The sequence below is a fragment of the Dufourea novaeangliae genome, unplaced genomic scaffold, assembly GCF_001272555.1.
Source record: "Dufourea novaeangliae isolate 0120121106 unplaced genomic scaffold, ASM127255v1 scaffold168, whole genome shotgun sequence".
Taxonomy (NCBI): Eukaryota; Metazoa; Arthropoda; class Insecta; order Hymenoptera; family Halictidae; genus Dufourea; species Dufourea novaeangliae.
This window is the reverse complement of record NW_015374062.1, coordinates 640016-666952: the sequence shown is the minus strand read 5'-3', so window position 1 is coordinate 666952 and position 26937 is coordinate 640016. Positions and strand designations below refer to the sequence as shown.

At 33.3% G+C, this 26937-nt stretch overlaps 2 protein-coding genes across 2 annotated transcripts; both read right to left on the bottom strand.

Annotated features, from left to right (window-relative positions):
• Positions 1 to 538: 538 nt before the first annotated feature.
• LOC107190147 (sorting nexin-4-like) lies at positions 539 to 3959 on the bottom strand. Its single transcript, XM_015578899.1, has 10 exons — positions 3826 to 3959; positions 2395 to 2501; positions 2101 to 2317; positions 1896 to 2001; positions 1701 to 1810; positions 1481 to 1618; positions 1113 to 1323; positions 901 to 1033; positions 655 to 769; positions 539 to 589 (listed from the first exon to the last, which is right to left on the bottom strand). Exons 1-10 carry the CDS (start codon positions 3901 to 3903, stop codon positions 539 to 541), a joined length of 1266 nt encoding a protein of 421 aa, XP_015434385.1. The 5' UTR covers positions 3904 to 3959.
• A 677-nt stretch (positions 3960 to 4636) lies between these two features.
• Positions 4637 to 13706, bottom strand: LOC107190205 (synaptic vesicle glycoprotein 2C-like). Its single transcript, XM_015578975.1, has 12 exons — positions 13529 to 13706; positions 13055 to 13117; positions 12551 to 12712; positions 10659 to 10821; positions 9319 to 9440; positions 8516 to 8760; positions 7574 to 7731; positions 6919 to 7111; positions 6302 to 6416; positions 6004 to 6163; positions 5798 to 5925; positions 4637 to 5159 (listed from the first exon to the last, which is right to left on the bottom strand). Exons 1-12 carry the CDS (start codon positions 13587 to 13589, stop codon positions 5089 to 5091), a joined length of 1641 nt encoding a protein of 546 aa, XP_015434461.1. The 5' UTR covers positions 13590 to 13706; the 3' UTR covers positions 4637 to 5088.
• Positions 13707 to 26937: the final 13231 nt, after the last annotated feature.

The following is a 26937-nucleotide window of genomic DNA, read 5'->3' as shown; positions in this document are numbered from 1 at the left end:
ATGAATAAGATACAATTTAGATATTTGATTAACGACGATGAAAGTGAAGAATTGATTGAGCAGATAATGGGGATAGTGTATAAAAAGTTACAGCAACATTACTTTGAACTTTCAGTGAGGAGTTTTAAGAAACTTCATTGTATGGTTTATATTAAATATAAACCACATTTTTTTATGATGACTGTAAACTACTGCTTGAACATCCACATAACTGATTAACTGTATCTTACATATACAACAAGAACGTACTAAATACACATAAATATTAAATAATGTTTCACATATCTATATATCCAACATGAATTGTATATAGATATATATAATATATATTACTTATATACATATACATATATGTATATGTATGTATGTATCTATATAAGTAATGTCGTCTAATATAACATTAAGTAAAAACAATCTTGTACATTCATGTAATAATAAGCGTACAGTATGAGTGACCTTACAAATATAGGAATGTGTAATCACGCGACAAATGTAAGAACAGTTATTGTTCTTTGTCGGTTGAAATAATAAAAGAATTCTATGGCATATTTTCTAGGCAACTCTTGATATGCTGCCAAGCTTGCATTCCCTGCAATTATTTAGAATCGTATTTACCTTATAGGATAAAAATATAAAATTAATTCAGAATTTTACCTTTTTAGCAAGTTTGAATTGTAAGATGCAATAAGCTGCCAAAATTTCTTTTAAATCTACTACCTTCTGATGCTGAAATCTCTCAATATCCATCATTGCTTTAATAGAGAAAGACCTAAAGATTCATTGAGTTCAAAGTTATTCTTCAAATGTAATACTTCCAATAATAACTCATTACTTTTAACTAACATTATTATATTATTTCTACATTTGGACTATCTGTAAAAAAGAATTAATTTAACTTACTTTAAGTCTTCATCTACTTGCTTCATAGCTTCTTCGTGCTGTGCAATTCTTTGCTCCAATTGTAATATTTTCAATTCGCGGACTTCCTCTGTATCCACTGAACCAAACAACCGTGACATTAATCCTGATTTTCCTGTAACAGTAAATGTTATTACATTAACACGTTTGTACTTTTAACTTGAATGGTAATAATATTGACTATAGAATAAAACCTTGCATGACTTTTTCTTTTTGCTCAAATGCAGTGGTCAAGGCATCATGAGCTTCATCTTTAGTTAGTTGCAAAGCTTCTCTTCGCTTGACAACTGCTTGTAAAGCTGATGCACCGAATAGCCATTCTTTTAATTGATCCGCTATTAATTCTTCTTCTTCAAGAGTGGTATCTATTGTCGCGGCCAACGAATCCAGATAGTGGCCCGATTTCTAAGAAAACACGCTGTAATGCAGTGTGCTTTGCAATACACTTACTTAACAGTGCATCTTAATTATAGTTCATTATATACATAAATTTTTCATACATCAATCTGTCTATGTACTCAAATATTATACAATTTTAAACTGCTTGAAACAACTAAAGTACCTGTAATCCATCACCCATTTCTTTTTCTATGGCACTCCATTCACTGAATACACGACCATAGTTTGCATGTAGTTTGTACAAACTGTATTGTTTTTCTACTAATCTTGCACGTACCCGAAGAAGATTGCACAAGTTATTCTAGAATGTTAATCATTCGATAAAGCTTATACACCCTTAATGTTTAACTATCTATGAATAATGAGTTAAACATCTAATGTACCTGAAGTTCAATTCCATAATTTTTTATTGTTTCAAATCGTTTATCTGGTTTTCTTAATCGCACTGCTACACTTAGTGCTTTTAATTTTGATTCCGCTAATTGCAAATATCCTGTTGTCGAATACAAAGTTCTGGATTCAATAAATGTACACTATAATTTACTTGAGAGATGTATCTAATGAATTATATAATTTACCACTCTCTTTAATACTTTCTCTCCAACCATCCTTCTGTTGTAGAAACCCCATGAAATGCTCATCACGAGACAATATAGGATGTGATGCTACTCTCAGAAGGAAATTCTGAAGAGAAATTTGTTTAACAGATTTGTAAATAGATATTTTACACTATGTGTAAATAACTAAACAAGTAACAATGTAAATATGCAAACATGGACCTACCTCAAGACCTGCTCTACGTCGATCAACAAAATCTGGATCAAATGTGTCAGTGGTAACTTTTTGCCATGGATAGAGAACTTTTTTCTCTGGTAATGGAGGCAAAACAATATATGGATAAGAAATTTCTAAGTAAGCTCGGAGTAATTCAAATTCTGTATATCGACGCCACAGGGAGCTTATTTTGCTAATTGCTCCATTAAAGTCTGGATCAGTAACTCTACAGGAATATGAAACATTCTCTGCATATCTGAATATAACTTGCATATACTTAATTAATTTCACTATACTACTCACTTAGTCTCAATGAGGTAGACTATATAAAATTCTCTTAAATTCAAAGCTCCATTTGCTCGTTTCTCAGCTTCAACTATTGAGATCTCCATATGATCAAATAATGAGTCCTAATAGGCAATATAAGAACTAGATTAAAATATTCAATTTTCTACATTATTAACTCTACAAACACTATTACAAAATACTGAAAATATGTTACTTCTCACACTTAAAATAATTGCATAAAATTATTTATTGTCTGTTGTTTTTTTAAGATTGGGGTTTTAATACTAAACAGGAAAAGGATAAGGAATAATGGTTAGGAACACAAAAATAAGTTAAAGTCTCAGAACATGAAAATAATAAAATGTAATTTATGGACCATATAGTATGCTAGGTGTATGAAGAGGTGATTAGATTAATATAAATAATTATAATAAAATTATTTCAGTTTCGTGAACATATTATTTCATGTAAGTATAAATTATTACCAAAGCAAAACTTATTTAAAAAATCAGTATATTTCATATCAAATATATATTACTATTCAGTATGAACTATATATACAAATATAACTTACTCTTAAAACACTTGTTTACATTCGTCAATTTTCCAAATAAAAGTATGGAAAACTTAGGTGAACGCAACGAGTCCTTCATTAATACTAAATAATATTTAAAAACTTTAAAAATTAAACTATAAGTAAAATAATAGGCAAAAAAATCTGAAACGTATAACAAAATTAAAGAAAATAAATGTTCACTTATACGCAAAACAAACATTTTTTTAAATATTAATTACAAATTATAGAATTTGCATTATAAAAATAAAAATGTTCAGTAGAATAACGTTTATTAATTCAACTCTGATCCGTGGATATATGTATGCATGTGTTTCTTTGCGATGTCGTTATGTTAATCAAATACTTTGCAACAATCGTATGTGTATTTAGTACCACCATAAGTACCGCGAACACTTGTGCAATGGTGCTCAAACGAATAGTTTGACCTACTTCTATGACATATCGTCTAGTCTAAGATAATGTAAACTTTGTATTGTAACATTTCCATAAAAAATAATTCAACGTGTAATTCAACATTCGTACATCAACTCTATGAGAGATTATAGAGAATAGTAGAAATGCAAATTCATAAATGCATATCATACAAGAACGCGTAAACCTCAAATCATCTCTGTCAACAATAACAGAGTATGAGAATCACTGCGCGTCGTTTTGCTTATTTCGCAATGCCTGTACGCTTTCAGTGTTGTTGAACAAACATATCTCTCATTTAAAAAACGTTAAATTTCGTCATTTGCAAAAATAAAATGACAATCGGCGAGTTTAGAGAAGTGTTCAAAAAGAATTGCATAGAATGTAAATAGTACCCAGTAATGTATATCGATTTGGCGGACGAATTAAAAAGGGAAGGGAGTCGAAGCGTTACTTACCTCTTTCTGTAATTCCGTTGTAGTCATATTTGCATTCGCCTCCCTCTGATAATTCCCGTTCTGAAATACTTGTTCCATAATTCCAAACCGGCCTAACAATCTACGAAATGACGACAGAACTTCAAAATCTTTCACATCACGTACACTTTCACTAGTGCTCTGTCAAAGCCGTTCGACTCACTGACAATAAGCGCTATACTGCACCGAACGAAATTCCCTTTAAATTACCCTATACAACACCTTTTTATCATTGACACTTTTTTTAATTATTTTATATATTTTAAATCATTTCAGCAATTGCAATTTTCATAAAAAGTCAATATGTCACATTTTTACAATATGTAACCGTATTTTGTAAGTAATTATTGTTCACGAAGTTTCAAATACTATCCTAGGGACTTTTGAAAGCTGTATTGGCAGGCACGGTAAGGTTATGTGGTTTAGTTCAAAAATTTTATTTTCATAGTCTGATTGTGAGTGTTACTCAAAGTGGTTTAATCATTTTCGGAGTTCATTACCGTCAATTGGAACAAAAGCTTGCAGTGCAGTTTAATCTTCAACTTTACATTAACGCCAATGGTAATGATAAAGAATATTATGAATATTGTTAGTCATTATTTCTTATAAATGTTTCTAAAATCGTGCGCCATTATGGCACGGGGAGAGCGAATGCGTTTTTGATCAGATACACGAACCGATAATTAATTCATGTTAGAGGTGGAATTCGTAGCTTTTCTGCGAAAGTATTTCTTATTGTTAATAGGAGATATTCTATACTTCTATGAGGAAAAGATAAAGAAGAAAGTCATGGTTACTTTAAAACAATAATAAAACAGATTTATTGTACAACAAACATGTTGTCTTTTTCATTACATCGTTTCAGAAATTCATTGTTCATTTAATGTACTACCTGACAAATCACTGGCTGACAAAGTGATTAAAAACAATTAGAGAATTGTTCTAAAATTATTCCACACGTGATGCAGTCACGAGATTTATTAAACAAAGTCTCACCACACGCACTCGTTCTATGGTTCACTTAATTTCATGCATACATATATAACGTGAGGAGATTTTATACTATATGAGTGTAATTGTATTGTATATACATATTTACATGATGGAAGATCATGCACACGAATTACAGAATCTATGAAAGATCAAGGACAGAACTTATTTACACGCGATCCTCTCAGCTACAACTAGCTGAATTATACCGTTTCAATCGGCCTGATTGAAATCACCATCCGGAATACACTATTGTCAAACGACGTTCTTCGATTTATCCGTTTGCGAAGGCTTTCGAGGTAGCACAGTTACCAGTAAGGCTGATACTGAAAAGCAAATCAAAAATATAAAAAGATAAGAAAAACTTTTTGTATAGAAGGCTGTATAAAGAAACTATTAGGTGTACTTCCGGTAAGCTGCAAGTTTTTTGAACCATTTCGAAGTTTAAGGCGTTTTAACGCTTTAATGTTTTAACAGTTTTAAAATTAAATTCTTGAAGTTTTAGCATTTTATTAAGTTATTATTTTGTTCAGAATTTTTATGAGTTATCTTCCATTCTGTCTATTATACTCTAAGTGAAACTTCAATTTGCCTTTCTATTACACGGAGCCTATGTCTCTACTTCTTTCGATTTTTGTTAGCTTTAAAGGATGTCGTATATTTTGTATGTAAGATAATATTTTCATAGAAATGTATGTCATATTTGAAATCGTATCACCGTATATACTTCATCATTTACGCTCAAAAAATTGCCAAAATTGGCTTTCATTTTTAGGCTCCAAAGTGGGTTAACCCCTTAAGTATCAAGTGAATTCTGTTTAACTGCAATACGTGACAAGTATCATTCTCCTAGATTTTTGACCTATTAGCCCATTTTCATACGTATGTACTGCTACATCGTTTTTAGTGGGTTGCTCGTTGTAGATCTAACAGTAAAACAAAATTTAACAAGCATGATATTTACCCAAAGAAGCTGAGCCAATCATAACGAATGGACCCAAACAGGACAAGTTGAATAGAACTGGAAACAGTAAATTGCCCATAACCGCTCCGAGCCTACCAACCATCATAGTCAGACTGACTGCCATAGTCCTGATGCAAAGTATTCAATGAGTCGCACAAATTACGCATAACAATGAAGAAAAGTATTTTTTTCCTCGATTTTCGTACCTTAAGCATGTTGGAAAGTTATCGACAATAATGTTAACGACGCATGCACCTCCTATGCTCGACATAGCCACGAAAACAGAACATAAACCGAGAATACTGTTAGCATTTTCTGCCCAATACAGAGATCCGCAACAAGCAGCGGCTACTAGAAAACAGGTCGCTGAAAATACGAAAATTTTTCAAATTATTTTACACATCGTTGAGAATTTGAATTTGTTTGCATTGAAAAATGAATAAATACATTTTTAAGGACGGATTCAGCTGCTCATTCTAGTATTCGACAATTAAATAATCTTACCTATGAGTTTTCTTTTTCCTACTACTGTAATCAGCGTGCCAGCTAAAGTATACCCCACAACACCGGTCGTGGCGATTACGATGGAATTAATGAAGACTTTTGCGTTTAAGACCGTCTGAAATTGAACATACACGACAGCTTACAAGTGTACAAATAAATTAGTATTGTAGGGTTTCGACGGTATTCAAATCTAATCTGTGGTTATGCGACTTTCTTGCAGACATTAATGAACGACGTCGAAAGTAATCATGAAAATTGGAATAATTTATATCTCCTCTTTGGCTGTAAATAAGTGAAAGCGATCGTAGAAACTAACTATCTATGACTCCACTTTACTCGTAACAGCCACATTCACATCCTGTTCGTCACTGAAATTACAAACTTGTTTCACGCAATCATTTCTTTTTGTTTTTTTGTATTTCTAACTACTAATTCCAAAATATTAACAAAATGCCTGTATAACAAATATTAACAAATACGTTTACATTGGAACTTTACTTCCGCCATTTTTGCTATACGCAACCAGAGTGGAGATAAAATCACAGATAAAATCACAGAAAAATATACAAATATACGGGAACGGGCAAGAAAATATTATAATTGTAATAATATAATACCGGAATGCACGGTTGCGCAACCCTTAAAGTTTCATTCACAAAACTCCCTGAGGAACTACTATTCGATTGCCGTTGGCCTAACATGTAACAGAAGCGTGGTTGCGTGCTTGAATATTCGACTTTCGTGTAATTGCTCTTGAAGTGTTCCATCATTGTGAATAACTGAGGCATCCATAATCGGATCGAGTTCGATCTAGAAATTAAAAAATTTTCATTGTCGTGTACTGTGGGTGTTGCAGAGCGATGCAAATAAATTCCCGAACGTTGACTCTTGAAATACATTTAATACAGTTATATTAGGTGTATATACCAATATGTAATTCACTATAAAATATCTTTTCAATCTTCTGTTTAGTCAAAATGGCGGAGGATGATGGGAATAAATAACGAGTATTGCTAGAATAGGACTGGTATTTGAATTATTTCGAATAGAACATCAAGTTTCGCAAAAAAGTAGTGGGAAACTTATTGGTACACCTAATAGATATGCATAGTAACTTGGAACATAATGTCTCGTTTGCTGTTCTGTTAATTCATATTACTCTTGTTAGAAAGAGAACAGTATAGAACAAGAAACAAAAAGTTTCCATGCAAGTGTGCGTATTTAAAGAGTCAGCGCTTATGAAATTAAGTAGAAATATTCGTTAATTCTAACCCTATTGTGGCACCAAGCTGAATCAAACCTATCGCGATCAGTTTGTAAATGCTTGGCGGTACAAAAAGAGGTTGGATCTGTTGCCAGCACGATCGCAGTTTGTCTTTCACAGTGTCGGTTGACCCTTGAATGAAGTACTCGTCCTCGAGATCTTTTATCTGCAGATAAAGTTGTTAAATATTTAATTAGTCAGTCATTAAACATATAACTCGGGTATAGAACATTATTTTTCATCGCTTACATAAATTGTTGCGATTCCAAATAATTTGCATTATTTACATACAGGAAGAGATAAATTCGAATTTGATTTGTATGTAACGATACAAGCATACTTTACACTACGGTTCTGTCAAAGTGAAAATCTTTACAATTTTTATACAGACAGGTTTTAATTTTGATTCGAAATCTTTTTGTGTCCATGATATTATCCATATGCAATAAATTCCATACTGATATGTTGGAATATTGGGTATGTTGTTCTGAGAATACTTTATCAATAGATTTTTCGTAATGTTTCAAGTACAGGTCAACGGTAATCTAATTAAGATAAAACCGTCACAATCTTGTTTGTTTTAATGTATTCCAAAAAGATTCAACAAACAAATATTCGAGTACAATGCCCTTGAGAAAATCCTAACTATACGTTCACGTTACATCAAGTATAATAATCGAGTTTCCACGATCAAAGAATATTTCAGATCCATTCAGTGTGTTTTTCACCTACGTCACAAACATTAAAATCCTTGATCGTTTGTCAGATTAAACAAGAAAACTCTTATGTAAGATTCAAGAAAACGCATTATGCGGATACAATTACAACTGTATCTATAGGATGTTTATTTATCGATTAGTTAACAAGAATAATTTGGTCAGACGTCATCGATGTTAATCGACGATGTTAATAGTCATCGATGTGAAAAAAAAACTGTTCGACTTGCTTACCGGGTATGTGTCTGGATCCTTTCCGGTGTTGACTACGTAAATTTTCTTGAAAACCTCCAGAGCCTCTTCTCTTCGTCCTTTCAGGAGGAGGAAACGTGGGCTCTCAGGAAATGCGAACATTGCAATGCACGCCAGGAACTCTGGTAATGAGCAAATTGCTAAAAACACTCTCCAGGAACTAATCTCCACGCTTTTACTCATCAGATTTATGGTCCATTTCTGGGGTAGGATTAGCCACGCGATACCTATAAAAGACCACTTTGATTGATGAACTCGATTATCTTCGCCACCTCCACTACACACTTTAACGCTTTTTGAGGATTGTTTGGCAAGCAAAATCTGTCGTATAGAATATAGAGTATAGGGTAAATATCCCAGTTACTTCCAGTGTTCTTAATACTACCACTTTATTTATTTTGCTTATTAAAAACGTAACGTATAAAGAATTGTGTACAACAAATTTTATTATTGAATTGAGACCCTGATTTACATAAAAACATAGAAATACTTGCATGTAGTTGGTATTTTAAAATAACACTGCCAGTGAAGATTTGTGTGCAGTTTAAATATTTCTCTTTAATTTCTTCGAAATTTTGCTAATATATTGACGAATCTGTCTCCTTTTGGATACTTGCGTAACGAAGTGTAAAAAATCCATATATGGATGTACATATGTGACTCGTATACCACAGAACGTATACCTACCCCGCTTAATAGGGGGGTCAACTGTATTAAAATTAGGAAAATAGTGATGTACTATTTCCGAAGTTTTAAGAAATAAAATATCAAATAGTGACACTTACATGGCAAAGAAATGTTTGCAAGCGAGAAAAACACACCTAGCCACATGTAGGTTCGAGATCGATTTACCTCGTTGTGTACTTCCGCTAAATATGACATCAGAGCGGCATAGGGGCCAGATATGCTGCAAATTTGGAGAAATCTTTATTAAAAATAATTATTTATATTTTACGTGATTAAAGGAACGAATACCTACATAATGCTTTTATTTCAATTATTTTCTACCGAATTCACGATTTCACTTATTTTTTCGATAAAATTAGCAAATGTAAAAGTTACTTTATTCGTTTAAAGCAGTTCCTATCTATGAAATTGTTCCATGGAACGTTCATGTAGTAGTATCTCTTTAAAATATTCTAACCGGTAACGAAGACTAGTTTATCTCGAAACAGGCTATTGCCCCTGAAATGATTAATTTCAATCCTATTTCAGGAAATAAACACTATGGGTTCTCGATAAGGACCCACATTACGTTTTTTTTTTAGATAATTTCACGTTAAAATTTTAAGATTCAAGACTGCAGTAATACTTAAATAAGTAACAAGTATTCTACTTTCATTTACTATAAAAAGTAAACGAATCTTTGAAGTTATGATTTTAGGGCAGGGATTGAAATGGTTCACAAAGTAACTATTAATAATTGTACTATGAAGATTCTTACTGAAAGAGTTGTTAAGAGCCGAAATGCTATTATAACTGTTATAAATCCAAATGTTCCTAGTTGTAATGACAATATCTTTTCGAATATTGCCTCTATATCGGTTGCACGAAATTCTACATCGGTTCTACTGCTATAAATTATTATTGTTAATGTTACACTTGAAACTGTTAGGTTGCTGCATAATGAACGTTGGGTTAGAACTGCAGAGTTTGAACGATATATGTATATATATATTATTTTGAACAGAAAATTTTTCATCGAAGGGAAATTAATTTCAATTGACAAATCCTTACCAAAGAGTCGTGGGCTTCTTGATCCCATGTTTGAGACCTCAACCTAATAATAATGGAATACTTTATTGATACGGAATCAATGCAGAATAAACGATGCAGAACTGATATAGAACCGATATACATGTCGAGTGAATGTAGTACCCAAATGAAACCAATGTAGTACCGATATCTTCATTAATTTCGGTTTCTTATAACTCTGATAGAAAAATAACAATTCTTTGAGTCTGTTCGGAAGAACCGGCGTCACTATCATGACAGTTTTCAACCCCTGCTTTAATACATAAAACTGTCTAATAAATTGAAACACTGAAAAGCATCAGAAGGCGGATGACCTCATAAAGTCCGATGTGTGGGTATCGCGATATTAGAAGCATTGCAATCAACTTACATCACGCCGTCGAGAAATTTGAACAAAATTAAAAGCCAAGATGTATGCGAAAAACATGTCGCCAGACTCAAGATCCCGGTGAACATGTAACCATAAAACATGATCTTCTTACGACCGAACGTGTCGGTCATGAATCCCCAGAAAAACGACGTGCTGATCATTCCTGAAAGCAATCGAATTTTCAATAATAACTGTCAGTTAAGAATCATTATTTAACGATAACAATGTGGATGGAAAGAGACTTCGCTTTTCCAGAGATTATAAACAAATACAAACATAGATTTCGTTTAAATGAGTACGAAACAGACAGTAATGAAGTTTTCGTTTATGTACTGTAATATTGAGAGCAAGATCGTCACGAGGTTTAGGAATATATTGAAGTTAATGTGAATATTAATTTTATAATATATTGAAAAACATTTTATAAGCACATATTAATTGAATATCCAGAAATGACAAGTTACTGGAATAATTAAATGAAGTAACGTATGATATAAATAGTAGATTGCAATAATACAATAATAAAGACGATTTAAATAAGAAAGTAAAAGACCTGAAATTGATATAAATTTTTTCCTACAATGAAGGAAATAATTGGTAGCAATAAAAATATTCATCAATAACATCAGTTATAATTATTAAATATGAAACGTAACAAAAAATTATAGGTAGGAGGAATAGAATGATTTTTCATAAGAAAATAAAGGAAAAACGTTACAGAAGTTAAATTTTTACGAGTTTGTGACGTAACAAAAGCAATTACAAAAATTAAAGATAATTACAACTTGTTAGTCATTCATGTTTATATTTACAAGTACTGACTATGGGATCTTTTATTATGAAAATTTTTTTTACTTTCTGTACACATCAGATTCAATTTTTATGGCGATGTTAGTCATTGCAATGACAAAAAATAGTTTCTGATTTAGTAATATAACAATGAAAAGTATTATTATTCTTAACGGTAATAGTTGAATTTTCAGAAGTTTCTACTGTATGTTGGGGTATTAAGTCGTAAATAACATCCATTTATTTTTCTGAATCCTACAATCTAAATTCTAAAGTCGCAAGGGACTGCGAAATGTATCTCTTCATTAATATCACAAACAATTACTCATAATCGGAATATTTTATTTTGTAATTACTAATCATGTACAGCCAAAATTATTATGAGGATGAAGCAAATCACCCTGTAGATTTTTCAAAAGATTTTTCAAGAATTACTGTATCGGAGTACAGTATTTCCAACGATTGTTTCTCGGTTTGTACGCCTCTTGAACCAGATTTGATCGCGAGCAACGGTTTCCCTCGATCTTGAATAACTTTCGTCACATCAAGATCAACGAAAATTAAGTACAGTAGAGCCTCCCGTATCCGAACTAATAGGACAACATAAGTGTTCGGATAAAGGAATGTTCTGGTAATAGAACAATCACTTTCCTCATACTAAACTTCATTTATTTATATACAGATCAAGAAAATTGACGGGTTGCTTAAGTATTTATGGATCCCGTATCTTTTTGGCTACTAAAGTCCATAAATGTTTCGACATAAGTAACTATGCTTAGAATTCAAACAGAAGAAATTATGTATAGTATGTAATCATTACGCGTTTGCAACAGAAAAAAAGGTATTTGTTGCTGGGAGACATTCCGATCGGATAATATGGGTGTTCGGATACTGAAGGCTCTAACTGTACGTACAAGAGTTTGTCTTTATTTACCATGTTTTGCATTCCTACAAATACACCCTCTAACGAACCCCCGGTGTACCACCGTGTTCTAACGAAACTCGCACCGTACCGAATGCGCTTTGACCGACTCTCTTGACAGGTTTAAGCTCAACCTGTAATTATAATCGCGGTTACGTAACTGCCAATAAATGAATACCACCTGCGAATGTCATTGAGTTGAGTAGACCCTTGTCGAACATGGTAAGGCCCAGGTCGCATTCCGCTGACGGGAGCACGTACGATATCGCCGATGACGAGAAGATGCTGGAGAAACTCGCGGGCAGCACGGCCAACAGTAATAGGTAGTTGAACTTTCCATAACCTGTCGGGAAATTCACGCCATGAAATGATACTCGCTCGGCACGGGCATCGGTTCGGTGACATGCGTAGACTTTTTTGAAATTTGTACAGAAGCGTTATTTTTTCAATGATATTCAGATTGCAAATTTTTATACAAAATGACATTCGCTAAAGTAATTCATAAAGATAAGAGCAGGAAGTAGAAACTTCTTTTCTCTCTTAAGGGAGGAGCCTGGTGTATACGATTTTAATGAAGTAGCCGGATGATTGAAGTAAACAATTTTAGTAAATTATTTTTCATAAAATGTTAGGTTCATGATTGATTTGTTAAAAGTCTTTGTTAGTAGAGATTGTATATACATACCAGAGCTTACAATTGCCCGTTCAAAATCTGCTGGACCATGATCCTCAGACTTTACGTCTTTGCCTGAAATTAAGAAAACAATTAATAATGGACATATTTTTTATCTTTTTCAAGAATGTTAATATGAACACATCAATATATTAATATATTTCTGTCAATATAAGATAAATTTAAAATACAACATTAATATAAGAAATATTACTCTATTAGTATGCCAACTATTATTCAAGCTATTTTATTCTGCTATTAAACTATTTTTTTCTAGTATCGTTACTAATTATTTAAACCGACATTCCTTTCGATGTGACTACACAGGCTTACGGCTTGCTAGTCAGTGTCGAAATATTTTATTTTCTATAGATAGAAATAATTTTTAAATAACGTGCAATATATTTGCCTACGATATAGTACATAGCAGCAAAATTACTGTATTGAGATAAAATGATATGTAAGAAATTATAAAAAAAAACATACACCGTATACGACTGTAGCTTAGCATCGAAATTATATCAGCGATTCTTTGTAACACCATCATTCACACACTTTAGTTAGCAAGGTAACTGCAGTTTAAAAGTTCGACGTCTCTTGAAAAAATCACCACTTTTTGTTAGTTTGGTTCTTGTACTTTTTACAAAATTATATTGATTTCAACTTTTTTCAATTTTACTATTCTTTTCGTACACTGTTTTTGTTTGCTTGTATATATTTTCTGATACTGTCATTTATTTCATTCGTCTCGTACAAGAGTATAATTCGAACTAAATTCTTAAATGTTTTTCTTGCAGTGTGAAATATCTTATTTGGTTTTATCACAGAAAAATGTGTTAAGGATTGTGTTTAAATATAGAAATATTAGGTCTGATAGTATTTAAATAATTTATAGTTGAATGTGAGATAATTTACGATACTGTTTTACGAACGTTACGTGTAAACGTAACGGCCTTAACTGCGATTAATTTCAACGTTCAGATGGTGGTGAACAACAGTTAACTGAAGATCGAAGCGTACAACAGACTTCGAGGCCCGATATATAGATGTTTACATTGTTACCTTATTGTTTGTATCTATTATGTGTATCTGTACACATAGAATTTGAATATAGGGTGACCGAGAAGTTGCCAGTTCATCAATAAAAAGTAGTTACACAAACATTTTGGTGATATATCTATGCTATAGTAATTGTTGTTCCCGTGAATACAGTAAGACAACGTAAGTTATACAGAAAATTTTTTCTGTTATTATTAATAATACAAGAAACTAGTAAGAGTTTTATGAGACCTAATAGTATGGTTCACGAAATACATAATTAGGTCAGAATTATGGGTTTGTAGATTTTAAGCTAATTGTTATTTTCTTTAACTGAACTTTACTTTTACCATACAATGTGGTAGCAGACCTCAAGTCAAATTTATCAATGTCTTACCTCCAATACCAGTTATACATGTTCCGTCGCGAAAGTTTGATCTAGAGTGAAAGTGTAAATTAATTCGATGAATATTTACTGTAGCAATTTGGATCTAGTGATCATTTTCAAAGACAATGTGATCTTTTCTGGGTTTGTATAACTAATATGATGTACATAGACACTTTTGCTCCTAAGTATGGGGATTAATTTACACGAAGCTGAATCAGGCTCAAATTTCTTTGATCGATTAATCATAAAAAAAGATGTAGCAACACTTTAATCATCCCGCAAAGATTGTCTTTAAACTATAAATCGCCTCGAAGTAATGGATAACGAGGGAAAATTCCGTAATATGGTTTAACAACGGCGTAGTCTAACATCGACTGGAATAAATATTAATAAACCCAACATCCTTCCGTCACTGCCGGTTTCGCGTCTATTTATCACATTCGAGCGATTACATATCCTTTGATTAATCGCTGTATACTCCTTGGATGTTGCAATCGAGGCTGTTCAGATTTTTTAGCCGTCACTTCCGGAAAAAATGTCAAGTACCAATCGCGTGTCTCCTATTGTTATTTGTAAACAATCATCGAAGGGACGTTAACGTGCCCAAAAATATATGCAGGGTGTAGCAAAGAGGTTGCAAGTCTTTGAAAAGGGTGACTCCTATGGTGATTTGAAACAATTTTTTCCTTATTTCTTTTATTCTATATTTTGTATTTATTTTTTCAGAAATAAGAATCACATAGGAAACTTGTTCGACGAAGTTTCAAGTTTAGCTATTATTAATCGTTGCCCATTGAATTTTAATATGTGTTATGTATCGGAATTGAAATGTGGTGTAAACACAATCTTGATCATAATACAGTTTAATTGACGTAAGGTCAGGTTCGCGTTGCGACAATTGTCCGGGGATGTAAATGGTCCAGGTAATATCTGCTATCTTACTTCGGTTCCGTAGCTTCTTGAGAAGCCCCACCCTACAAGAAAAAATTGGATTTTGCCCCCCCCCCCTCCTTTCTCAGAATTACGACATTTTTGCGTGATATTTAATATTGTAGTATAATCTGAAACACGACCATCAGCCCCTATTAACAAAACGTTTACATTTGCAACGATTTATACCTTTAAAAACAAAATAAAGTGTGTCTGGCTACGTACAGCCTTTTCCACTGTGGCAGTCGATGTGTTAATATTTTTGCCCCTCCCTAATTGATAACTTTATATCTAGGAATATCAACATTTCCCATTATTATTCTTTATTATATTATAAATAAAAAATATATTTTGGTTAGTCGTGTGACTCTACTGTGCTCGTTTCTGGTACGTTTGGTAACATTGTTTTTGCACGCGTATCTACATATACACGTGTGTACATTTATTATTTATTTATTTATCATTTTTTTTCTTTATTGCAACGCAAAGTGGTCATGTGAAAATTAATTAGTATATTTTCGTTATTTCTCATTATTGAATCCGTTACATTATTGTGTGTCGATTGTAACGCTTAATGAATTCTCACAGGTAACCGGCTAAACCTGAATAACGATTTCTTATGTCATGGAGATCCGGTCATTATGTAAGATCAGTACAGAATTTAACTAATTAAAAATAATTGAAGCATCCTTAGTATCAATCTAACGCGCATACACGTTCAGGTTTAAACAAACACGGTGATTGATATGTATAGTGTTATCATATCTATTACAAAAGCGCGAAAAATTATTACAATTTTAGATCCACATTTTTTAGCTGATAATTGGAGCAAGTAGGTACTAATTATAATAGATCTTTACAAATAGTAATTGAAATTGAAACACTACAATTTAAAGTTGAATTCAAGTGAACCGTGACGTCAGAAATCTTAATACTATTCACCACTAATGTGGCTGTCCTACGCCATTTTGATTAATCATAAGAGTGGGAAGATGCACTGACTTTAAATAATATTGTATACTTACTGGGAAAATATTGATTTACTGATTAGATGTCTTAAATAAAATCGAAATGAAAGCAGAATTATGCAAATAAGTATGACAACTGCTTCAATATGGTTCGGTATTATTAAAACAATTTCGAAACCAGCAAAATGATGACTTAAACCCTCCCTATTTTCACAGTACAGGTATGTTAATATTAATATTCTTTCATGTTTATTGTGATTGTCGTGATAAATGAAACGTCTTGTGTAAGAATGCCTGTAACTTGGAAATAAGGTCAAGTGTGAATACGTTTGTAAATACAAACTTCTTTCATCATTCGTTGTGTACAATTCACATTTGCATGTGTTGATATACATTAAGGTTAGTCCACAGGAGCCGTAAGCAGTGTGAATTTTTTTAATGCCCAGGTGGAATACTAGGTAAAATTTTTAAAACTACTTACATTACTGCATAGATAACAGATGTCGTTATTTCTAAACAGAATAGTTGCTAGAGTAATAAGCTATGCACCATAGATAAATTTTATAATATTATATTTGGATACCAACAGAGTTTACATCACAGACAAAATAATTGGTGCGGAGTAAAACTGTATCTTTCTAATAACAATATTTTTTTAAGATGTCCCGTCGATACAATAACAGATTCACAGATTCACATACACGCAATAACAATAAATTAACTGAACTAAACGAAACTAAAAAAGAAACATATGAACAATAAGCATGTAGGAAACAAATTATTTTAGAGGTTCCACTCTACTTAAAAGAAATAAGTTTAAAGTAGTTTTATCTACGTGCTCATGTCCTCTTTTTATTAACCCTTAACCGGTTACACGTCCTGTCTGAGAGACTACGCAGTGTACTTATAAACTACCAGATATTTCTGGATCGGAACCACCCACAAGTTCCTTAGTTTTGCGTAGCAATAAGTGTAGGTACTCGCAAGCGGTTACTGCATATTAAACGAATTTTGTAAATACTTCTAAAGTTTCGTCATTCCTTAAAAAAAATTAGCTACTCAGACACCATATGGACTGTTTTCGCACAAGATTCTCACGTGTCCGGTTAACACGTTCGTTACCAGTAGGATGAATAGTTCTATTTACACGATTCCAGAAATAACCGTGTAATTAGATGCACCGACTTCTTTTCTACAAATATCCCTACACAATAAACATACAATCGTCTTGAGTGCAACTACTGATTGAGAAAAACAACATTATAAACCGTGGGGCTAGAAAGAATCAAACATTAACGAATGACTCTGTTACGAGCAACGAAATTGTTGAGGGTTAAAGGAACGAATTTCTATATAATGCTTTTATTTCAATTAATTCTTACCAAATTCACAACGTCCGTTTTTTGTTGGATAAAATCAGCAAATGTAGTTAATTTATCCGCTCAGAAGAATTTCAGAAAAATTCGTGTGGTAATATCTGTTTACAAGATTTTAGCAGGTAACGAAGGCAGGTTTATCTCGAAAGTGGCTGTTGCCCTTGAAATAAGTAATTTCGACCGTGTTTCAGGAAATACTGTGGATTCCCGATAAGGACTTACGTAACAATTTTCTATTAGATAAGGTTACATTAACCCTTTAACTCTTCGTGTTGCACCGGTGCAACACTTATTTTAAAAGTGTATCAAAGTCTGTCATCGGTTAATATTTACTTTTTGCTAGCAAGGATCCGTAGTTTCATTGATGTGAAGTAGATGTCAACGTTTTCAGTCGAAAAATTCAAGTATTCATCATTCCAATAAAAAGTTATAAATAACGATTAAAAGATAAAAAAAAGTACTTCGCTATTTCGATTGATTAAACGTAGAGATTCCAATTTTTAATAAATTAAAAATCAACATAAATTCTGACAAAAGGACCTTCGTGATTTCCGTAATTGTAAAATAACAAATCTGAAATTCCGTTATTTTAACGGGTTCAGTGGTTCCAGCGTTAAACATCTCAATGCAAGAGAAAGTGGATTTACACAACATACAAAAATAAAAAAAAGTACATATGTGTCATTTAAGGTCTCGTTTCTGCGGTACCGTTCACAGCATTGCGGAAGCTCCGTCCGTGTTTGCTTACAGACGACCCACTAAACTGCATCGCGAAGCATAAACCGCGTCCGAAAGGATTGACGTTTTTTACGTGACATTGAAAAGTATTCGAGCCGCGGTCGGTACGTGATTTTTCGACTTTTTAATTTCTCTACGACGAGCCCGATACACGGAAGGGAAAACAATATTCGCGTTTTCATTCTTATCTTTAGCGGCGCCGCTATGTGTATACTTCGAAATTTCGCGCATAAACCGCCTCGAGCGTTGATTTTGTTCCACGCGTTCAATATTAAAATTTACAACACTCGTTCCAGTGGTTTTATAACTTCGTGGACATGATAATTTTATTGCGAAATTTTCAAAAGAACCGCAAGCAATTCACGGTATTTACAGACTTCTTGTGAAAAGAACTTTGCTAAATTACAAACTGACAGTCGGAACAAATTAGAAACTGTAATTGCGGTTTTCGTGTTTTGGATTTTTATTTAATTCCTCGATTTGGAAAATTTTAACGCTAAAACTATCGAAACCCGTTATAAGCTCAGGTTTGGGATTTCTTATTTCATATTATAATATATTATATAGTATGGTATTAGGAGAGTAGGAGTTAATTTTAAATGGAAAAGTAAACCGAAAAAATGGAACGGAATTTCCTCACACAAGGTCTCGCTTTTGAACGAATCAGACTTAATTATTTGTGGATTACGCGTGTTGTAAAATAGGACTCGGATGGATAAACAGGATTCTACTTGTTGCAAACATGAACAGGTTGTTTCAGGTAAAACACTGTCGATTTTCTCGACAACGGAGCCTCATTCATTTATAAAGAAATAGGAAACCACGGTCTCTTTAATGTAAGAACTACCACAGGTGAATGTATACTAAATTAAATTGTACTTCTGGTGTTAATAATAGTCAATTTTTGCTAACATCACACGACATTTTTACAGAATGCAGGGACAAAAAAGTGTACAGAATTCAAGTTATATGAAAATAGTTATTGACAGAAATTGACCGTAACAAGAATCTCCAAAGCGTTTCCTTCGGTATACCTAAACTATAAATTAACTCTCGTCCGCCGTATTTCTTATTTTTTCCTAAAATAAAAGTTTGATTTTCATGTACGTTTTTTATTGAGGAAATCTATGAATCAATCATGTCATCAGTCAAATATACTGCACAATAAAATCTACCGATGGATAAACACGATTCCCCAATTCAACTTCGACTTTAGACCAATTCACCGTCAATGTTAGACCAATTGAATCTACGGCAACAGGGTGAAGTAATATGAACTGTTCTGTAATAAAATCAATTCATTGCTCGAACTTGCCTGTCTGTTTTACTGACGAACTCATTAAATATCCTCGTAGCCGCTTTGATTTCCTCAATCGGTCAACGAGCAGGGTCCCACAGCGATGAATTCACAAAAAAACGGGAGTACAGAAGAAGACGAACCGTGTCGTCTTCGTTCAAGGGTAGAAAGGAAAGGAAAAAAAAAGAAATAAAAAGAGTGACGCGTTACGCGGCGGTTATGAAGCGCAAACACACACCCGTGAAGTGAAGACAAAACCGAGCGTAGTTTCAGTTGCACGCGCCGCACATGCCCGCCACGAAACTACAATTCGCGTTGAAATCACACTCCACGGACGGAAAAGCCACCTATACCGTTTATGCAAATCTCGCCCTGGTGGGGCGAAACAGGTTGTTGAAGTAAATCACGGCTCCCGATAGGCAAAAAACACTTACCTCCACCCGCAACCACGTGGGAGTTGGCGATACTTGCTTTGTTTCTTCTTGTTGATTTCCGTCGATAGCCATTGAGCGGATCTCTCTGCGTTGGGATCCATTGTAGGTCCATCGGGATATTTTGCTTTCCCTTCAGGCCTTTTAGCAGAAAACTGATATTAGTCTGCAAATTGAAATGGCAGAAATTCTGTGACATTTTGATACTTTTCTCTTAAGACCCAGAAGAAATGTTTCTTTCCACTTCACTTCTTGTACAGTCAAAACAAACACATCTAGTAGTCCGTAGGAGTTACAGTAGAATGAACGAGCACTTAAACAAAAATTACCAGGTTCGTGTCTACGTTTTATTACTACGTAGATAATATGTTGTTATCTTTGAATTGCCGAGCAAAAAGTGAGGGAAAATTCATTTTGTGATACTACGGGGCCTTGGTTATCTAAATACTGTTTGTTTGAACATTGTTCAATCAAGAGCTTGATTTTTAAAAGTGGAAGAAAAAGATCGAAAGGCTACTGCACTAATAGGAATCGCTGATTAAAAGTTATTGCCATAATTTTAATTTTTTATGCATAAGAATATTAACAAAATTTTAAACACGTTTGCGCATTAAATCGTCTGCGAATCAGTCAGATGAAGTTGCCAATCATTCCAAATGACAGTTTAAAGTTGCAATACTTGGTTTATTAATGAACAATTAACATACTTTGAAAATGTCAAGACATTTCTTATCCCGGAGGGAGAATGTCAAACATTCTTGTCCCGTGTTGTTTTACTTGCATGTTTCATAGTTGGAAACTGAAATTTTTCAAGGTTCTAACAGTCGCACGACAGTGGCTGAGTCACTCGTTCAGTGTGCCGCGATGTTTGGGAGAAAGAGGATCAATCTAACGAATGAATAGTAATTAATTTTTATAAAAATACTAATTTTATATTATTTTCTTGTAAATTCTTTCGAATGTAAGCATCTCATACGACGTGTAACATGGGTCACGAACGACCCGGTAATCGGCTTTCACGGGCCATCACACGAGGGTTAAGATACTTTGGGAACACGTTGATATTGAGCACTGTCAATCGTCTAAAAGTCGTTTCTCGTTAGATCTTCATTAACTGTCGAACCACCGATAATTTATTAATGTCATTGTAGATCTGGTTCCTAAAGTATCTATCTTCGAATAGTAGACCACGAAATATTAGGTGTACCAATAACTAATCCACCATTTCTTTTCACTAAACTGATAACTTGGTTTAATTCAAAATATTTTTCTAGCTTTCACTTCTTTCAAAATGGCGGCGAACATTGAAGAACAAGGACAAATATCACTGAAGCAGTCATTGACAATTCATCAACAATTTGACACGTATAGGGTGACTCACATCAAATTTTCACCTGAAATATCCATTGTTTTTAATGTGTAAAAGAAAACATGTTTGCTTCAAGGGACAATTATTGTGATACAGTTTCTTTTTCAAGGAATATTTTACGATATTTCAAAGTCATCGTCGATTTTTTAAACGGGATAACGTATTTTGATTAGTGTCACGTTATAGCTAATGAAATGACAAATTCGACCATGTATAATATAAAATATATTGATAGGTAATACATAATTACATAATTATGATTATAATCACGATAATAATATTATTCTTTTAACCAAAGAATGAACAGTATAATGGTAAACTATATAGTAATTGTAACTATACATTAATAATATGTATTGAAACACGCGTTTTCGCAGCAATATTCAACCATGAATGATTTCGTATTGGAAATAAAGTTACCTTGATAACTCCAGCTACAACCGGAAGCAGATCACCGCGAATCGATTGAAATCTCGAATGAATTAGCATGCTAAACTATCGTACGAACTCTGTGGAATAACACTAAAAAATTATCAACATATAACGACTAAAGAAATTTATGAATAAAAAGCGATCTGATGTGCACGTGACAATATTTATTTATGCACGGTTCTGCCATTTGCATAGGATGACGACATGACTAAATAGACCGGTTCATTCATTTTCTGTGAAAACGTGCCTGATCGAATAAGGGTTCGTTCAGCCCCCTTCACTACGCCCATGATTAACTTTCAGCCTTATAATATTTGGTTAGCTTAAACCATTTGTCCACGAAGTATCGCTTCATAGATGCATACAACGTATGTACTAGGGTGGCTTTTAATTTTGACTTTCAAATTTTTCTCGTACCGCCCCAAAAATATTATAGTTCCAATTAGTAAAACAATAATCTGTGTGACGTTTGAGCTCGATCGGATAAAAAAAAGACTTAAAAAAAGTCATCATCAGAGACATCTTAGTACAACGTCTCGTGGCTTGCGAAACGTAGCAAAATACAAATTTTAGTAAAAATTAACAGTAACATTGTGTGCCATTTTGTCTTTTCTCTATTAGTGCCTACAATTGTAAATTTAAATAAATATTTGCAGACTAATGCTTTTCCGATTTTCTACTTGTATAAAAAATAATATTAAGACATATACATACTGATATACGCGAGACGAGTTAACTCATCTGTTGGCATTTATCCCCACCCATCGGGGGGACATTATCGACTGTAAAATGTACATACATGTAATGTTTTTGGTGCATAAGATATTGACAACACTTTTAATGCAATTCAGTGAAGTATGCAGAGTACATGAATACATTGAACATATAAATAGAAGGTGCAATCGTTATTATAATTTTCTATTTCCGACAGTGTCTAACAATATGGAGGAATTCCAGACCTGTTCGTTGAATTTCCAAAGTTTTTACTATATAATATAAACGAGAATTTATAATATATACAAATACACAAACACTTTAAAAACAAAATAAAGTGTGTCTGGCTACGTTCAGTCTTTTTCACTGTGGCAGTCGATGTGTTAATATCCCCCCCACCGACTGACAACCTGGTTACGCCCATGTACACATCTATTCTTTTAATATTTAATTAATTGATGTTTATATACTTATATCTTTAACACTAGATATTCACGTGGAAATATGATTATATTGTGTAGAAACAGTTGTACATCTATTTCATATGTATTTTTTTTCACGTGCCACATCCAATTATTGATATTGCATAGTTGTAGCTTAAAGGCGATAACACATCGCTGACAGTAAATGATTTAAAATGACAAATACATACATGTATAATAGAAGGGTAGCCTATTTTTTTCGTGGCTGATGGTAATTATATTAAACATTTTCTTTACTGTTCACTGAATTAGTTGTTACAATTTTGTAATTATTTTTATATAACTATTAATAATACAGCAAAGAAAGATTTATTATATAAAAACAATTCGGGAACACAAAGTTCGTTAACATTCGTTTCATAAATTAACCTGTGGACTTTATAACGTTCAATTTTGAAATAATATAATTGTAATATTCCAGTTTGCGTGAATTAGAAAAATATCTTATGATTATGACAAAGTTTGGTCTGACTTTCGGTTATGTGAATGCGCTCATATGTTTTAACATTGGTTTGAGTCTTTTAAAGAATTTAATGTGTTTTTATGTATGCAATCAACAGGTGACAAAGACACTGCACCCGAGACACCACGAACTTTTTAAACGACTTAATAAATAAAATTTGATCAACCTACGTAATCGAAATTCTTCGATGCAGAGTTTGAACTAGAACTCAATTTTTGTGAAATCTCGATCGTATTAAACAGACCGATACTAATCTTTGTCCAAACACAATCCTTCCAGTGTGTATTGTATCTAAGACTTAAGTTTACCATAGTGATGTAATATTTTGTGTCGTTTGCAGCAACCTGTAAGCTAATGGGAATTTCCACTTCTAAAAAACGTGCAGTAAAAAACGATGACAAGAAATATATAGTTCGAAAAATTATACCAGTTACAATTGCGTTCGTCGAGAATGTAAATTCCCAAGGTGCTTTTACATTCGATCACCCCCGTAGAAAGTTTTTTTCATATTTTTAGAACATAATGTTATTCAGTTTGTGAAAAATTAGTGGTGGTTAGAACCAGAAAAATGATAGTAAATAGTCATTTTATTTTCGTTCAGTAAGGTGAATGAACATTTCACGTATTGTTACAAAAAGTAAGTGGAGTAGAATTACAATGAGGATATTCAATGTAACCTCCCCAAAACAAATATGCAAATATCTTCTAGGATTAATTAGAATAGAAATATTATTTTATTCATTGAAAATGAAATCAGCGTAGGATGCTAGCTGTAATAATGCGTCACATAAGTCGATATCAAGCGATATAATTGATATGATCAAATGGGATAAAATGGTAATATTTTATTGGTTCATTCTGTGCAGCGTTTTTTAATCACCCGCCCCATTCACCAGATACCGTATCCAAACAAACGGCTGAAAAATACGCACTAATCTTTCGTTCTACGATGCGAAAAGAAAAGGAAAAGCAGCCGCGATATCTGAATCGAGTAACCGAGACACCCCAGAAAATTATCGATATCACTTAGTTTCTGAAAACAAATGACGTGATTTCCGCGTAACCATCGTCATATCAACGAAGAAAACTGTATAATTCAATAGAAAGAACGAATAAACTGTGATAATTGTTGATTCATCGCGATGATATGCAGTGGCGGTCATAAGAAAGTTTAAACGATGGACATACTCACTAAAGGAATTTCCACCTTTGTTCTATAATGATCTTATATTTCATCTTCCTCACAAGATCTTCTACGATTTTCCATACGTGTAGGTACTCAATCTTCTTGGGAAACTGTTGCATAATTTTGAGCCAGTAATTATTTTCTAATTTCTTTAGATAATTCTCAAAGATATTTAAAGCATGTTTACTAAATTTTACTAAGCTTACTGTACTATTACCTCTATGGAAATTTGTGTTATCTCAGACAATAATGTACTATCGTATCAATATCTATAAAGAGATTGAAAAGTTGGCAGGACGAAAACTTGGCAAGAGACCATCAATCAAACGGTTATATATTATAGCTGAAATCAGATCGACTGACCGACATGATCGACGAATATTGATTTACACAATAAAATATCGTTATTGCAAAGCTTGTAAACAACCTGTATTAGTAGTTATACCGATCGGATGTCATCATAAGTATTCTTTACTGTCGACTTGTGAAATTATATATTAATGTATATTAGATGTCAGTCGGAACACGTGAGCCCTCCATTCTAAACAGACTTTTATTTATAAATCGTCTACGAGTTGAACTGGTTTCATTCCGCATGGAAGAAAGTAAACATTGAGTGGCAGGCTGTCCACTTCGATAAGAAAGCGTATTCCCTGAATAATCGAATATAGGAATGATTAAACGCATGGATAGCCAAATATTCGGGAAATTCTGATTCAAATATCTATCAAATACAATTTTATACAGGGTGGACAAAACTTGGTCACTTTCATTATTTTTATTACCATTGAATTAATTGGAATTATAACTGTTTTTTAATGCCTTGGTTCAGATACGTTAAGTAGACGACTACAGGAACATGTTTTCTAACATTACGAAATGCAAAATAGATAAATAGGTCCATCTTAATAACGCTTTTGAAAAAAAATTTCGTCACTAAAAATAAAACTAAGCGGTTTAATAGTTGTAATATTACGTGTATTAATAATGTATACACGATTTTTTGTCAAACTGAATATTTATTCTTGAAGACAACAACGCAGTGTAATGATATTGTGAGGTTAACCAATTGTGGTGGAGTCGAAGACAATTCCATTCTAAATTTCTCCGCTTGCAATTCGATAAACAAATATAAGTTAGCAAGCAATTCTCCAAAATAGATGGAATCTTTAGTTTTAAAGACCTTCTGCATAACTTACATGAATTAAAGTGCGTCATAATTTCATAATAATTCATGAGAATATAGTGCTGTATATACTTTATCATTATAAACATAAAAACAAGACATCAATTTATTGCTGAAACCATCTTTCAAATGTTTTTTTTTTCAAAATTACCTGACTTATACCATTTTCGAAAAAAAAAAAAAAATGAAACAACTCAACTAATCAACCTTTCACCTTACAGAAAACAGAATCGTAAACTGAGAGACAAGAGCTACGCTGCCTCACGAATCGAACGCAAGAGCATTCGGAATCGAGGAGTACCACTGGCGAATGATGTTGTATATTCCTCGAGGAGATGAACTTGTTATCCGGGGTGAAGATCGACCCGGAACGACCTCAACCGATCGCGCAGACAGCGGGCACATGATCGAGCCATTAGTAAGAGTGTCGAGCAGGGCCTCGCTATCTAGAATCGCTTGCTGACCGATAGAGCCACTCTTCGTATATAGTTGCAGTTGAAAAGCGAGCATCAGCCAGAGACGCAGACGAAGTGGCACGAATACGAGCTGTGGTCTAATATAAACTGGCCAAGGTGTCTTAAATCGGTGACCAGTTGAACGTGTTCACAACCCGAATTATCCTCATCCGAGTGATCACGCAACCGTGAGTAGCCTCTATCTCCCTCCTAGAACAATCACATTTTTTTTTCTCGTTACGTTAATCTTTGATTTCTCTTGGCGATCACAACGACTTATCACGCTACAACCGCGTACGCAAGCCCCCCCCCCCCTCCATAAAATAGTCTTCAACAATGAAACTGAACTGGACCGATTTAACGGACTCGTTCGATAACAAGTGTTACGACTACAAGTCATTGATCCGAAGTGTTTTCATGGCCGAGCTTCGTTTCTTTTACC

Bases quoted from the DNA above. Each gene is read 5' to 3' on its own strand.
- LOC107190147 (XM_015578899.1), bottom strand. From the start codon at position 3,903: ATGGAACAAGTATTTCAGAACGGGAATTATCAGAGGGAGGCGAATGCA. The intron at 1,811-1,895 runs GTAAATTATATA...ATTCGACAACAG, and splicing joins AGAAAGTATTAAAGAGAGTG to GATATTTGCAATTAGCGGAA. The intron at 770-900 runs GTAAGTTAAATT...ATGAATCTTTAG, and splicing joins CAAGTAGATGAAGACTTAAA to GTCTTTCTCTATTAAAGCAA.
- LOC107190205 (XM_015578975.1), bottom strand. From the start codon at position 13,589: ATGATGGTGTTACAAAGAATCGCTGATATAATTTCGATGCTAAGCTAC. The intron at 9,441-10,658 runs GTAAGTTGATTG...CCAAATTTGCAG, and splicing joins AAATTTCTCGACGGCGTGAT to CATATCTGGCCCCTATGCCG. The intron at 6,164-6,301 runs GTAAGATTATTT...TCGTATTTTCAG, and splicing joins AGGAAAAAGAAAACTCATAG to CGACCTGTTTTCTAGTAGCC.